Source organism: Symphalangus syndactylus, chromosome 18 (assembly GCF_028878055.3).
Source record: "Symphalangus syndactylus isolate Jambi chromosome 18, NHGRI_mSymSyn1-v2.1_pri, whole genome shotgun sequence".
Lineage (NCBI taxonomy): Eukaryota > Metazoa > Chordata > Mammalia > Primates > Hylobatidae > Symphalangus > Symphalangus syndactylus.
In genome coordinates this window covers 57,551,549-57,567,006 of record NC_072440.2, presented here as the reverse complement: position 1 = coordinate 57,567,006, position 15,458 = coordinate 57,551,549, and the positions used below count along the sequence as shown (strand labels likewise).

The window sequence follows — 15,458 nt, the reverse complement described above, 5'->3', positions numbered from 1 at the left end:
ATCTCTACCAAAAGTACAAAAATTAGCCGGACGTGATGGCGGGCACCTCCCAGCTACTCGGGAGGCTGAGGCAGAAGAATCACTTGAACCTGGGAGGCAGAGTTTGCTGTGAGCCGAGATTGCACCATTGTACTACAGCCTGGGTGACAAGAGCCAGAATCCATCTCAAAAAAAAAAAAAAAAAAAACCTAGAAATAATAAAAGCTGTATACGACAAAGCCATAGCTAACCTACTACAGAATGGGGAAAAGTGAAAAGCATTTCCTTTGTAAACAGTAACAAGATGAGGATGCCCGTTCTCACCACTTTTATTAGACATCACACAAACATGCAAGAGAAAATAAAAGCCACCCACACTGGAAAAGAGGACATCAAATTATCCTTGTCTAATGAAGATGTGATCTTGGATTTAGAAACATGTAAAGGCTCCACCAGAAAACTCTAGACTTGATAAAAAATTAATACGTCATTTGCAGGATACAAAATCAACATACAAAAATCAGCAGCATTTTATACACCAATAGTGGTCTAGGAAAGAAATTAAGAAGGCAATCCTATTTACAGTAGCAACAAAATGAAAAATGATATGCCACAGAGGAAATTTTACCAAAGAGGTGAATGATTTCTACAAGGAAAACTACAAAACACTGATGAAAATGTTTAAGAGGATGGAAAGAAATGGACAGTCATTTCATGCTCGTGGAAGGAATTCATAGCATTAAAATGACCACACTGCCCGGAGCAGTCTAGAGATTCAATACAACCCCTACCAAAATACCAATGTCATCACTCACAGAACTGGAAAATCGTAAAACTCATATGAAACCAAAAAAGAGCTCAAAGAGCCAAAGTCATCCTCAGCAAAAACAACAAAACTAGAGGCATCCCATTTCACTGCAAATAAGAACGACAAAATTTTTGACAAGTGCATGGTAACCAAAACAGCATGGTCCTAGCATAAAACTAGACACATAGGTCAGTGGGACGGATGAGAGAGCCCAGAAAGACAGCCGCATAGTCTTGGGACTTGTGTCTCTCCTGCTGTACATCCATACTGGGTGCTTTACGTACAACAGGCAGACAAGAAGTCCCTGTTGCAAGTGAGGACAAAGTGTGGGAAGGCCGTGAGGGTCTGCAGTCCCAGATGGCCTTGGTCTCACCCCGCAGTGCACTTTTGCACTGGAGTGCCACCTCCTTCTCAAGGTCCAGGTCTTCAGCAGTGACCCCGGATCCCAGCTGTAAGGGAGGTGGCAGCATCAGAGGCTCCCCTTGCCTGAGTGGCAGCAGAGGAAACTTGTGTCTGTGGGGCCTAGAGGCCTGGGATGTGGGGAAGCCATTCCTGGGGGCAAGTGTCTGCCCTGATGCTGCATCTGCTGCCTTTTCACACTGGGCGAGACCCCAAGAGACAGCTTGAGGCCTGTCCTCACTCACTGTCTTTGAGGACCTGAGGGGCAGCCGACAGTGGGATGAGGCTGACCCCTTCCTCTTTAGTGACAGGAAGCCTCCCATGGAACTGTAGGAGCTCACGATGGCATTTCATTTGGTGCACGAGCTCATCCAGGAGTTCTGAGATCTCTGGTTATATCCGACTTCTGACCTCTGGGCATGGAGGTCTCTCTGCAGAGGCCCAGGCCTGGGCACGAAGGGAGAGAGGCCTCCGTTGTCCCACAGGGGCCTAAATGCAGACCGCGCATCCCCAGTGACCTCGGGGACCCTTCTCTGATCATCACATCCTTGGACTCTGGGGTCCTTGTCCTGCTCAGGCATCCCTGCCCTGCTCTCCTTGAGGGCCCTCAACACGATCTTCTCTGGACAGGAGTCTGGGGCACAGCTGGATGTTGTGGGCCCCAAAGGGGTGACTCCCTGCTCCTGGGCCCCACAGAGTCCTTGTGCTCAGTGCACTGGCTGAGTTGCAAGACATCCTGGAATTGGGAGCACACAGCACCGGCTTGCTGTGGTACCTGTGCATTCAGATTGAAGGCAGGATCGCCAGCAAGGAACACAGGGCTTGCAGGATCACGGAAAACCCTTGGAGTTGTTTTGACACAGCACTGATGCCAAGTGTCTGAGTACTTGTAGGATGGCCCTGCCATTCCATCCAGGGGCAGTGGCAACAGGGGCATCCCACAAACAAAGTAAACTGGGGGATGGGATGAGCAGGCTCCAGGTAGCTGAGCCCTACTGGCAGGCCCTTGGCCCCCGGGGCCAGGACAGGGGTGACAGACAGAGAGTGCCCAGGTAACTGCTCCTGGGAGCATTGGGGAACCGTTGGATGCTTCAACTCTTGAGAGCTGGGCTCTGAGCATCCACCTTAGCTGCCAACTTGGCCAAAGGCTATGCGAGCAGTTTCCCCTGTTGACAGGCAACGCATCTTTCCAATCTGTGTGAGTGGGTGCACGTGCAAAGATGGTGCAAGTCAAGGATCTTCGCGGGAAGGGCGACCTTAAGGGATTGGCACGGCCAGGTATGCACACAAGGCACCTGCTGGCAATGCCTTGGTGGGGAGCAGGCAGTGCACACAATAGGTACTGGAGGGAGAGGCGCGCGGGAAGAACAGGCGCACACAATGGCTGCAGATCCACCTGTGGATCGCTGAAGATTCCTGCTGAGGCTTGAGGCTGCTGGGCTGGAGGACTGTATGGTCCATGCATTGTAGTGTCCCCTTCTCTCCCTGGCCCGGAGCCCCAAGAGCCATCCAGACTCTGTCCAAGACCTGGTTCTGGCCCAGCAAAGAGGTCTCGGCAGGGGAGCAGGATTCCTGGCCCAGCAGCTGGCTCAGGAGGTGACAGCTTTGGGATTCGCATCTGAGCGTCCTCCTGCTCTTCTCCTAGGAACTCTGTTGGGGAGAGTTGCTCAGAACAGAAGTGCCTGGGATGCCCAGATCCTGCTGGAGTGGCAACTGGGGTGATGGCCAGGGCACGCTGGGAGGGACATACTTTCCATAGGACCCAGTGCTTTCATCTCCAAGAGAAACCAAACCCTTTACACAGACCTATTTGAGGGAGGCTGGGTATTGTTTGTGTATTTCAACCTAACAAGATTTTGAGATAGTTGGAATGCAGAAGGAGACAGGAGGACTCAAGTGTCCTCTCTTTTGCAAAAATGTCAAACATGGCTACGCAGTCTCTTTTTTGTTTTTTTGTTTGTTTTGAAGACTATGGTTATTTTGCAAAATATATATTATTTGAGTTTCTGTGTGTGCTATTTTTAGATAAATTAATATACTTTTTTTCATCAGCACATGAAACATTTTTCAAAACAGATCCTTTGTTAGTCCACAAAAGCTGTCCCTACCTACAAATTTTAAGAAATCACAATCATGTCATTCCAATTATCAGACAACAGAGAAATAAAACTAGAAATGGATATCAAGGCAAACTACAGAACCTATACACATACATGAAAATCAAACCCCACCCTCCTGAATGAGCACTGATTCAATGAAGAAATTAAAATGAAAATCCGAAAATGTTTTCAAACAAATGAAAATGGAAACACCATATACCAAAAGCTTTTGGATTCAGCAAAATCAGTGCTGTGAGGGAAGTTTGTAGCAATAAATACCTACATCAAAAAGTAGAAAGATTACAAATTAATAAACTGATGATGCACCTTAAAGAACTAGAAAAGCAAGAACAAAGCAAAACCAAAATTAGTCCATGAAAAAAATAATAGCAGCTGGGCGCGGTGGCTCACGCTTGTAATCCCAGCACTTTGGGAGGCCGAGGCGGGCGGATCACGAGGTCAGGAGATCGAGACCACAGTGAAACCCCGTCTCTACTAAAAATACAAAAAAGTTAGCCGGGCATGGTGGCGGGCGCCTGTAGTCCCAGCTACTCGGAGAGGCTGAGGCAGGAGAATGGCGTGAACCCGGGAGGCGGAGCTTGCAGTGAGCCGAGATCGCGCCACTGCACTCCAGCCTGGGTGACAGAGCGAGACTCCGTCTCAAAAAAATAAAAAAAATAAAAAAATAAAGATCAGAGGAGAACTAAATAAAATAGGGTCTCAAAAACAACACAGAAATCAAGAAAAGGAATTACTGGTTCTTAGCGAGAAAAACACACTTTGGGTATTTCCTTTTTTTTTTTTTTTTTGAGAAAGAGTTTTGCTCTTGTTGCCCAGGCTGGAGTGCAGTGGCAAGATCTCCACTCACTGCAAGCTCCACCTTCCAGGTTCAAGTGATTCTCCTTCCTCAGTCTCCTGAGTAGCTGAGATTACAGGTGCTCACCACCTTGCCTGGCTAATTTTTGTATTTGTAGTAGAGACGGGGTTTCACCATGTTGGTCAGGCTAGTCTCAAACTCCTGACCTCGTGATCCGCCCGCGTCGGCCTCCCAAAGTGCTGGGATTATAGGTGTGAGCCACCGTGCCTGGCCTCAAAATATTCTTTTGAGGGACTCTTGCATACGAGCCCCAAGAGGCAGGTGCAAAAATTCCATAGAGCCAGGCGCGGTGGCTCCCGCCTGTAATCCCAGCGCTCTGGGAGGCTGAGGCGGGCAGATCACGAGGTCAGGAGATCAAGACCATACTGGCGAACACGATGAAACCCCGTCCCTACTAAAAATACAAAAAATTAGCTGGGCGTGGTGGCGGGCGCCTGTAGTCCCAGCTACTCGGGAGGTTGAGGCAGGAGAATGGCGTGAACCTGGGAGGTGGAGCTTGCAGTGAGCCAAGATTGCGCCACTGCACTGCAGCCTGGATGACAGAGCAAGACTCTGTCTCAAAAAAAAAAAAAAAAAAGGCCATAGAAACACAGTAATAGAAAAAAAGAAAATCCAGACTGATTCAAATGTCCACTAACAGGAGAATGAATAAATTAGTTGGAATCTTCTTTTCTTTTATTTTTTTTGAGATGGAGTTTCGCTCTTGTTGCCCACGCTGGAGTGCAATGGCACAATCTCAGTTTACAGCAACCTCCACCTCCAGGGTTCAAGCCATTCTCCTGCCTCAGCTTCCTGAGCATCTGGGATTACAGGCATGTGCCATCACACCTGGCTAATTTTGTATTTTTAGTAGAGACGGGGTTTCTCCATGTTTGTCAGGCTGATCTTGAACTCCGAACCTCAGGTGATCCGCCCACCTCGGCCTCCCAAAGTGCTGGGATTACAGGCGTGGGCCACCGCGCCCGGCCATTAGTTGGAATCTTCTTATACAGTGATGAGATTGAATCAACTACAGCTGCATAACAGAATGGATGAAGCTTAGAAGTAATGTTGGGTTTAAATGGCCAGTCCCAGGCCGTTACATTTACCATTTGCAATAACAACAGGAACTAAGGTAACTGAAGAATCTAACAAAAACTATGCAAGACTTGTATTGAAAAATTATAAAACTTGATTGAAAGACATTTAAAAAATCTAAATAAGAGAGATAATATATAATCTACTCTTTGTGGATTGGAAGATTCAGTATTATAAAGTTGTCGATTCTCCCCAAATTGTTCCACAGATTTAATGCAAATCCAATAAAAAATTCAGCAAGAGGCCAGGCGCGGTGGCTCAAGCCTGCAATCCCAGCACTTTGGGAGGCTGAGGCAGGCAGATCACAAGGTCAGGAGATCGAGACCATCCTGGCTAACACGGTGAAATCCCGTCTCTACTAAAAAAATACAAAAAAATGAGCCGGGCATGGTGGCGGGTGCCTGTAGTCCCAGCTACTCAGGGCTGAGGCAGGAGAATGGTGTGAACCCGGGAGGCAGAGCTTGCAGTGAGCCGAGATCATGCCACTGCACTCCAGCCTGGGCGACAGAGCAAGACTCTGTCTCAAAAAAAAAAAAATTCAGCAAGGGGTGTGTGTGTGTCTGTGTGTATGTGTGTGTGCGTGTGTGTGTGCAAGCCATACACAGAATACTTTTTTTTTTTTTTGAGACAGAGTGTTGCTCTGTCGCCCAGGCTGGAGTGCAGTGGCTCAATCTCGGCTCACTGCAACTTCCGCCTCCCAAGTTCAAGTGATTCTCCTGTCCCTGCCTCCTGTGTAGCTGGGATTACAGGTGTGCACCACCACATCTGGCTAATTTTTGTATTTTTAGTAGACACAGGGTTTCACCATGTTGGCCAGGCTAGTCTCTAACTCCTGGCCGCAAGTAATCTGCCCACTTCAGCCTCCCAAAGTGTTGGGATTATAGGCGTGAGCCACGGAGCCCAGCCAGTACACAGAATACCATTTTTTACTTAAGTATATTAATCTAGAAGAATTTTTTAAAAGTACAGTATACCATTTTTATTTATAACACTTACAGACAATCAAAGCCAAACTATGCGTTTCAAGATACCACATACTTAGAAAAACATCTATAAAAAGCCAGAGAAACATACAAATCAGGCCTGTCTGGAGAGAAGGGAGTGAAGCATTGTGCTGATACGGGGATAAATGCTGGTTGGGTAGACAGGCAGTCCTTATGCTTTTGGCTGACGTAGATGTTACATACTATTTCATGTGTTATCACACACTCCAGTAAACACGTAACATAAGAGAACCACCATCAAGCGTTCTCATCTTGAGACAGGAAGATGTAGAGGAAAGACCTTGATGTGGGTGTCAGTTACAAGGATGTGCACCAGTGACTGACATGACTTGGTGCAAATCTTGGGTAGAGACCTGTACTGAAGCTCCTCACCCCACCTGCCAAGGCGTAAGGGCTCAGAGGGGGTTCCATGGGGTGGGTGGGAGTGGTAAGGGTCCAGGTGCAGCCACATCCTGGCACCCCCCCACCCCATGTGCACACCCTCTCCCTCCCCCACCCCATGTGCACACCCTCTCCCTCCCCCACCCCATGTGCACACCCTCTCCCTCCCCCACCCCATGTGCACACCCGCTCCCTGCCCCCCGCCTCTTGTGCACACCCCTTCCCACCCCATGTGTACACCCTCTCCCTCCCCCCCCCCCGCCTCTTCTGCACACCCCTTCCCACCTCATGTGTACACCCTCTCCCTCCCCTGGTCCTATGTGCATACCCTCTCCCTCCTCCAACCCATGTGCACACCCTCCCCCTCCCCCTCCGCATGTGCACACCCTCTCCCTCCATTCCCACCTCATGTGCACACCCTCTCCTTCCCCCACCCCATGTGCACACCCTCTCCCTCCCCCACCTCAGGTGCACACCCTCTCCCTCCCTCACCTCAGGTGCACACCCTCTCCTTCCCCCGGTCCCATGTGCACACCCTCCCCCTCCCCCACCCCATGTGCACACCCTCCCCCTCCCCCACCCATGTGCGCACCCTCTCCCTACCCCACCTCATGTGCACACCCTCTCCCTCCCCCACCTCATGTGCACACCCTCTCCCTCCCCCACCTCATGTGCACACCCTCTCCCTCCTTTCCCACCCCATGTGCACACCCTCTCCCTCCCCCACCTCATGTGCACACCCTCTCCCTCCTTTCCCACCCCATGTGCACACCCTCTCCCTCCTTTCCCACCCCATGTGCACACCCTCTCCCTCCCCCACCTCATGTGCACACCCTCTCCCTCCCCCACCTCATGTGCACACCCTCTCCCTGCCTCACCTCATGTGCACACCCTCTCCCTGCCTCACCTCATGTGCACACTCTCCCTCCCCCCATTTTATGTGCACACCCTCTCCCTCCCCCGGTTCCATGTGCACACCCTCTCCCTGCCCCCTGCTCCTTGTGCACACCCTCTGTACCCCCCTTCCCACCCCAGCCTGTGTTTGCAGTGCTGCAGGGTGGCTGCAGCCTTCGCCTCCCACGGCTCCTCAAGGTCGGAGGGCTGGGAACCCCTAGGATGTGGCTGGGATGAGGACCCTGCCCCTCCTCAGGCATTTCTGGGCAAGGGGCACAGAGACACAGCCAGCCCAGCAGCTGAGCCCCTCCTGTCAGGCCAGGTGGGAAACTGAGGCATGAACACAACCCCAGGCTGGAAATAACAAAGCCATCATGTACTGTGTGCCTACTGAATGCCAAGCCCTATGCCCTATTCTTTAATGTCATCTTTAGTGAGATGTCTTCACTCACTTCACCACATGATAGTAGACAGGTATTTATGATGTGCCTACTGCATGCTGGGCACTTTTCTGGGCCATGAGGACTCAGGGAGGTCCCTGCTCTGGTAGAAGTCAAATCCGACAGGAGACAGAGACTAGGGCCCCACACACCAGGAGGAAGCACCCAGTGCAGAGAGTGCCAGCAGGAAGCCACAGGGGCAGGGAAGGTGCTCCTGGGAGGGTGGGTGGCTGTGTCCTGAGGCTGAGCAGGGGGAGCTGGCCTCGGGACAGGATGTGCGCAGGCGTGGAGCAGGAAGTTCCTGGAATGATGGGCAAGAGGGAGCAGGTCAGTGGCGGCAGGTCTAAATACTGGGGGCTGCATTGGGATAGTAGAGGCCTCAGGCAGGCCTGCTCAGCATGTACACTCCCCTCCCTGGCCCCTTCCCTGAGATGACAGTGGAGGTCCATCCCCAAGTGGTGGTGAGGACAATCCTGACACAAGAGACCCCAGCCCAGCTGGCAGGGGAAGGGGAGCCCCCAAGGACCCCTGTATGTTGGGGCATGTCTCGCCAGGCGGCCCTCCATGGTGCCCAGCAGCAGCCCTGCTTGCGGACCCTCTTTAGTCCCCACTGTTAAAAAAAATAATTCAATGAAAAATGACACTAGCTGGGCATGGTGGTGGGTATGTATAATCCCAGCTACTCCGGAGGCTGAGACGGGAGAATCGCTTGAACCAGGGAGTCGGAGGTTGCAGTGAGCCGAGATGGCGCCACTGCACTCCAGCCTGGGTGACAGAGTGAGACTCCATCTCAAAAAAAAAAAAAAGAATAAGAAAAATGACACTTGCTAAAGCTCTGTAGGGAAGAGTATTCAGGACCATGTCACTAGGTATGAGGGACCATGGCCATGAGATTCTGCAGTGGGTAAGAGATTGGGCTCAGCCTGGAAGACAGCATGGGCAAGTGGGATCTGACAGTCAAGGAGCAGGGTGGGGGGCAGCGCGTGGAAAGTGACTAAGAGGAAACATCAGCAGCCAGGGATTCTGGCTAAACTCCCGTAACAGGATTCTTGCTGAAGGCCAGCCAGGATGGTCAGACCGCACCTGGGGGACAAGGGGGAACCCAATCAGATGTCAAGGATGGGGGGCTTCTCGCTAAACTGACTTTGCAGGATTCTTGCGAAAACTAGAGTTTATAAGGAAGTGCTCAGATGTACCTAGGAGAAGGCTCAGGAGCCTCAATAAAGTTTGACCAAGCAGAGAATCTTTGTCACCAGCTGTGGTGAGAGTGAGGCCCAGAGTGGGTCAGGGCTTACCTGCTCAGGTTGTGCAATTGGGAGGGGTCCATCAGGAGCTCGGAGTTTTCCCCCCGGGGGCTGAGTCTGGGCCCTCAGGCACATACAGGTAGATGCTGGCAGGCCCAATACCCCGTGCAATGCAGACTGGGATTCTGGGGCCTGTGGCACAGACTGGTCAGACCCACCCCAGGCTAGACATTCCTTGCAGGGAGAGCTGAGGCTGTTGATGCCAGGAACAGACAAACAAGGTCATCACCAGCTAATGAGCTCATTACCCACATCAGGCAAGGCCATTGCTGGGTAATCATTTGGCCTCCTGCAGAGCCACCTGCCCTGGGACAGTTCCCAGAGATCTGGCTAGCCAGTGCCATAGGAGGCCGGGGCACAGTTCCAGGGCCTAGTGGGCAAGGCAGGGGTATTCAGGGACAAGGTGTGCCTGAGTCCCCACAGGAAGCCCCAGACCCTGCAGTAAGACCTGGAACAAGTCATCTCCTCTCTGAGCTCTCAAAGAAGAGGTCAGCACAGGTGTCTGGGAGGCAAGGTCTCCTAAAGTAGACTAAGCTGGCCGCTGCCATGGTAACACACACCCTCCCAGCCAGCTGCTGGTCCTGACAGATGAGGAAACTGAGGCTAGGTGTTTTCATGAGGCCTGTGAACCCAGAACCCAGTACCCAGTGTCCTGAGCAAAGCCCCAGCCAGACCTGCCAGCTTATGTGTACAGAGGCCCCACTATGCAGCCTGCACTCCTGGGGCCTAAAAGGACCATCACCCCCTTCTAAGAGGCTGGGCACAGGGGCTGGGCCCCAGCCAGGCCAACCTCCCTCCTCCTCCAAAGGCCCAGCAGCAGCTGCTCCCAGAGCAAGCAGCACAGTAGCAGCAAAGGATGGACAAGTGTCCTGTGCTCTGGTCTGAGCAGAGGGCCAGGGGCCGTGACCCACATGGCCCCTCCAGGACCAGCTCCAAGATGAGCCTTCCTGTCCCGACTAGTGTATCCGGGACCTCAGGGCAGATCAACCGTACCTGCCGGCTGCTCCTGTTCCTTGCTCTTCCTGGGGCTCCCCACAACCTTTGGGAGGCAGCTCCAAGACCCTGCTGCCTGCCTTGCTTACCCTCAGGCCCCTGGTGGGTGTGCCCGCTCCCCACACAGACCCCTGAGCCAGCTTCAAGGACTCTGCCTGCATCTCTACATCCACCCTGATGACCATGAAGCTATAGTCACACTCTGCCTCCACCCCCGTCCTGCCGGGTCCCTGCAGCAGCTCTCAGAGGCCCCCATAGCCCCCTCTCACACACACAGCTCGCCTGGCCCTGCCGTCTGAGCGCTCCCCTGGCTCCCAACTGCCCTTGGGCTCTGGGACATAAAACCTCCAGCCAAGGTGGCTGCCAAGTTTTATTTAATAGCCATAGAGCACCAAAGGGATGACAAGTCACTCGGAGAGACTGCCCCATCGGGACCCCCGGCCAAGCTAAGCAGAGGAGCCTGGGGTTTCCTCTGACCCCCCACTGTGAATGCATTACTGAGTGGCAAGGTGGCTAGTCGCCCACCCAGCCTGAATGCACAGAGCTACAGCCTGGGCCCAGGGACAGCCCTGGGAGCGGGTGGCTTCCCACAGGCACAGCCAGCCTCTCCATCCACCGTGCCTGGCCCCTGGCCCAGGGCACACGGAAACAGGAGGGGAAGGAGCAGGCCCTGCACTGGAGCCTCAGTCGGCTCCTCTGTGCCAGGGGCAGCTGGGGCTGGCTGCATTTGAGGAACTTCCCAGAGGAACTGGAGAGCAGACCTGTGTGCGCGCCCCGCTCTGCCACGCTCCCTGAGGGACACACTGCTTTGGCCAGCCCCCACCCCATCTCCTCTCCGCCAGTCCCCGGTGTCCACCCTAGCCCCGCTACCGATGAAGCTCAAGCCAGGGTCCCCACCACCTGCTGCATGGCCATCCCTGCACTTAAGCTCGGGCTCAGGGTTGTGCTGACACGCCTGCATGTCCACCCCTCACAGACACCTCTGCAGTCCTCAGGGTCCCCAGGACCCCGCTCCCATTCTGCCCTTGCTTCTGCCAACCTGTCTTCTCTATGCCCATGACTTTGGGACCCTCTGCCACAAGTGCCAGCCCCCACATCTGTAGCCCCTGCAGGAACAAGCCCTAATCTGGACTCATTGCAAAGGCTCAGCTTCTCTTCCAGCCTGTCCATAAACCTCCAGGCAGAGATCACAAAACTAACAGCTCTTTCTGCAAATCTGGACTCTCTCCTGCACCTTTTCCACCGTCCAGGCCTCCCTGTCACCCCTCCTGGGGACATCAGAGATCTCTTCATTTCACAGGTGAAGACTCGGCTCAGAGAGGGCAGAGCCCCTGGGTCACACAGCCCGTCTCCAGCAGGGCTGGGGAAAAGAACCCAGGGCTCTCTTGTTGGCAGTGTTTTCATGACTGGGGGGAGGGAGAGAATGGCTAATGAGGCTCTAGGGATCAGTAGAGCCAGCTGCTGGAGGTCCCAGAGGACGGGTGACTCAGCAGGAATGGGGAAGTCTGAGGGGTTGACAGAGTGCCCAACTCTCACCTCCTCCTGCACCTTCCAGAGAGCCGGGCTGCAGGGAGTGACTGAGCTGATGAACATGACTGGAGGGACCCAGCCTTCTCCTCAGCAGCTGCTTGAGGACAGTATTAGCAGTCCCCTCAATCCCCCCCCCACCCCCACATGCACACGTGCACTGACCTGCAGGGGCCAGACCCTGGTGGACCTGGGGACACAGCTTCCAGGGGCTGTCTTGCCATGTCCCTTCCCAGACCTGTCTGGATTCATGCCAGGCCACCCTCCACAATTTGCTGAGGGAGGCCCCAGGGTCCAGGACACCCAGAGTGCTAACTAGCCCCTGGGGGTACAGGGAGAACAGCATGCTGTGTGGGGCATACTACTCTCTGCCCGTACCTAGGGCCCTGTGGTGGCCACAGGCAGCACTGCTTATGCAGAGGCACTGGGGTGAGAAGGAATAGGGTGCAGTAGTGAGGGCTCCACAGGGTGGAAGGGCTGCAGAGGAAGGCAGACCAGCAGGGATGCCATGAGGGCCTCAGATGCCAGGCTGCAGAGGTGGACGGGCTGGTGGGCTCCTCTCCCCAGCCTCCTCCTGTAAAATGGGAGAGGATCCCAGCCCTGCTGATTCATCCACTCCATGGCAAGACAGCCACTGACAGCTGTGTCCTGGGGCCCACCCGGGCCTGGCCTCTGTGCAGGCTAGCACTCAGCATGCTTAGTGCCACACTAGGCCCAGGAGAAATGACCCAGCCCTGGGCTCAGAGACCCCACAGTAGGTGGATGGAAGACAGAGTCATTTAAATACAACTGTGAAGGGTGCTGTGGAGGAGGGGCTCGAGGTCCCCAGTGTGGGATGGGGTGGTCATGGAACGTTTCCCTACCTAAGTGGGAAAAGTGAGAACCACCAGGAAAATGGCGGGGGTCAGGGGGAGAGGAACTCTGCAAAGACCCAGAAGGATGAAGAAGACTGTTGGATTAGAGGAGGTTAAAGACACAGACCGGCTTGGACATGGTGGCTCATGCCTGTAATCCCAGCACTTTGGGAAGCCAAGACAGGAGGATCACTTGGGGCCAGGAGTTCAAGACCAACCTGGGAAACACAGTGAGACCCTATCTCTACAAAAAAAAAAAAAGTTAAAAAATTAAAAAAAATTAGCCGGGCATGGTGGTGCACACTTGTAGTCCCATCTACTCAGGAGACTAAGGTGGGAGGATCGCTTGAGTCCAGGAGGTGGAGGCTGAAGTGAGCTATGATTGCACCACTGCACTCCAGCCTGGGCAACACAGCAAGATCCTGTTTATAAAAACAAAACAAAAAACCCAGCTTGAGATGGCCAGGGGTTTCCAGAGGCCCTAGGCGGGCCGCCTTGGAGAGTAAGGGAGACCCTGAAGAGCTCGCATGGAAGGGCCAGCAGCTTGGGGCTGGAGATGCCACCTGGATGGATTCCTCCAGCTATGTGGACTAGGGGACAGGGTGAGGAGATAATGGCCCGGACCACATGGAAGGACGTCGCCCTGAGCCATTGAAAAGGGCTGTGGGGTCCATGACCACTCCTGGCCTTCCCTTGACTATGATGGAGACAGTAGCTTCCAGTGTAAAATGTGAGCTCAGTTCCTGACTCGTGTCTAGCGGGTGGTGCCTGGTCTTCGGCTGGCGATGCTCCATGTCACCTATGCCCAGAAACTGGGCCATGCCCTTTGTGAGGACCTGCCCACAACGTCGTCGTTCCCGCAGGGTCCCCTGGGAACTGGGATGCCCGGGACCCGGCCCTGCCGGGGTTCCCTGCACCACAGGCCGGAACCCCCAGGGCTTTGGCCGTTCCCACAGCCATCCCGCGGGCTCCCTCCACGGTGCGTCGCCTCGGCGCCAGCGGTCGCTAGGCTGCAGCCTGGGGCTCCCAGCCATCCCGGGCGCTGGCGGCGGTGGAGGCAGCAGGGCGGATGGCGGAGCCCGGCCGCCCGTGGGCCCAGGCGCGTAGTGCGTACAGACCCACCGAGGTGCTGCGGCGCGGCACGGGCCGCCGGCGGGACCCGGGGCCGCAATCCAATGGGCCGGGCCAGGAGGACGCCCGAGCCCCGGGCCGGCTGGCTCGCCTGCGCGGCCAGCTCCGGGCCGAAGCGGCTTCGCGGTCGGAGGTGCCGCGGCTGCTGAAGCTGGTGGAGCGTGCGGAGGTCGGGGCGGCGGGCGCGGGCGAGAGGACCGGCGCGCACAGCCGCGGCTCCGTGTGCTCGGTATGCGGGGAGCCCTGCGGCGGGGCCACCTACCCCGCGGGGGTCCTGGAGGTGAGCGAGCTGCGGCTGCAGGAGGGCCTGGCGGCAGTGCGCGCGGAGCTCGGCGCCGGGATTGAGGCGCTGCGCGCGGAGTTTCGAGCAGAGCTGGACGACCTGCGCGCGCTGCTGCTGCTGCCGCTGCCGCCGCCGTCCCCGCCTGCCCGCCGCAAGCCCCGCGGCCGGACCCTGCTGCGGACGCTCGGCACCGTGAGCGCTCTGGTCGCCGCCTCCAGGCCCGCAGACGACGCCCCGGACGGCCCAGCAGAAGGCGGAGCGCACCGAGCCCCGGCCAGGAAGAACCACAAGAAGATGCCAGTGCCGCCTGGGGCCCCGCAAGGTGGCGGGGACTAAGGGCGGCCTAGGCGAGGTGCGGAAGGCGTCCCGCTGGCTACTCTGGTACCCCCAGGACGGGGCAAGTGAGCAGATTGGTCCCCCTCGTGGAGTGTGGCTCTGAGTCAGAAGGGTGCCCGGGTGCCGCCAGTTACGGCTCTGGTCCTGGAGGGAGGGGGTGGGCCACGTGCGTCTGGGGAGTGTGGATGGCAGCCGGGGTCTTTGCCAGAGACTGAGTCCGGCTAGAGAACGGGGTGGAGCCCCTTTGGACCTTAGAGCTGGGCCTTTGGGCCTTGGGTCTGGGTCAGCCTCCAGGGCAACAGCCGAGACTCCCCTTCCTTGGGGTGACTGCAGTTTTTTCTTTCAAGGTCTCAGTGAGGAGGCAGGGTCTCCACGCACTGGAATAATGTCAAACCACACACAAGGGCACAGAACCCAGGGACACAGGGCGGCTGAGACACGCAGCTGGTGATGTCCCTCAGGATGGTGTCAACCAGTATGTGATCACATTCCACACGGCACCGACTGGACAGCGGCCTCCGGTCAGCCTCACTCTGACTGCAACCCCCTCTCACTGGACAGCATCACCTGGACAGAGCCTCACCTAGTCTGTGTCCCGTGGACCCAGCTTTGCTTTGGACAGTGACACCAAGAATACTCACCCCTTAGCCAGACCACAGGCAGCCACCTGGACACAAACATCTCTCCAGAGTCACCCTCCACGCAGACTCCACAGCAGAACTCCCAGGGAGGCACTGGGGCATGGCTTCGGAACACCAGGCAGCCCTCCACCTGCAGCCAGAGCAGCCTGCAGCGGCGCCTGGAGCCAGCAGCTTCTCATCTCTTGGCCTCGGGAAATGTAGCTGGAGTCATCATTTAGCAGAGCACAGTGTCCCTGGGTTGGTCACCCAGCTTAGTTTTAAAATAAAACAATGTAATCTTGGCTTAATGGTGGAATTTCTGAATGCTAGGTTTTCTCCTTCCATCTGACCAGGGGATTCAGACACAATATATAGGATGAGGGTGGAGGCCCTTCTCCCTCTGAGAGGAACTGGAGAGGCCCGGGTTCTGGTGAGGTAGGAGAGGGTCACTC

At 55.3% G+C, this 15,458-nt stretch overlaps 1 protein-coding gene and 1 pseudogene across 2 annotated transcripts; one reads left to right on the top strand and one right to left on the bottom strand.

Annotated features, from left to right (window-relative positions):
• Positions 1 to 963: 963 nt before the first annotated feature.
• Positions 964 to 1,940, bottom strand: LOC129467494 (putative POM121-like protein 1; annotated as a pseudogene).
• A 5,550-nt stretch (positions 1,941 to 7,490) lies between these two features.
• On the top strand, positions 7,491 to 15,314 carry LOC129468291 (protein FAM246C). Of its 2 annotated transcripts, none has more exons than XM_055253665.2 (2): positions 7,491 to 14,402; positions 14,734 to 15,314. In XM_055253665.2, exon 1 carries the CDS (start codon positions 13,706 to 13,708, stop codon positions 14,384 to 14,386), a length of 681 nt encoding a protein of 226 aa, XP_055109640.1. In that variant the 5' UTR covers positions 7,491 to 13,705; the 3' UTR covers positions 14,387 to 14,402; positions 14,734 to 15,314. The 2 variants fall into 2 exon arrangements, 1 of the variants encoding a protein (XP_055109640.1); XR_008652584.2 differs by having other exon boundaries at positions 7,496 to 14,451.
• The last annotated feature ends 144 nt before the right edge of the window (positions 15,315 to 15,458 follow it).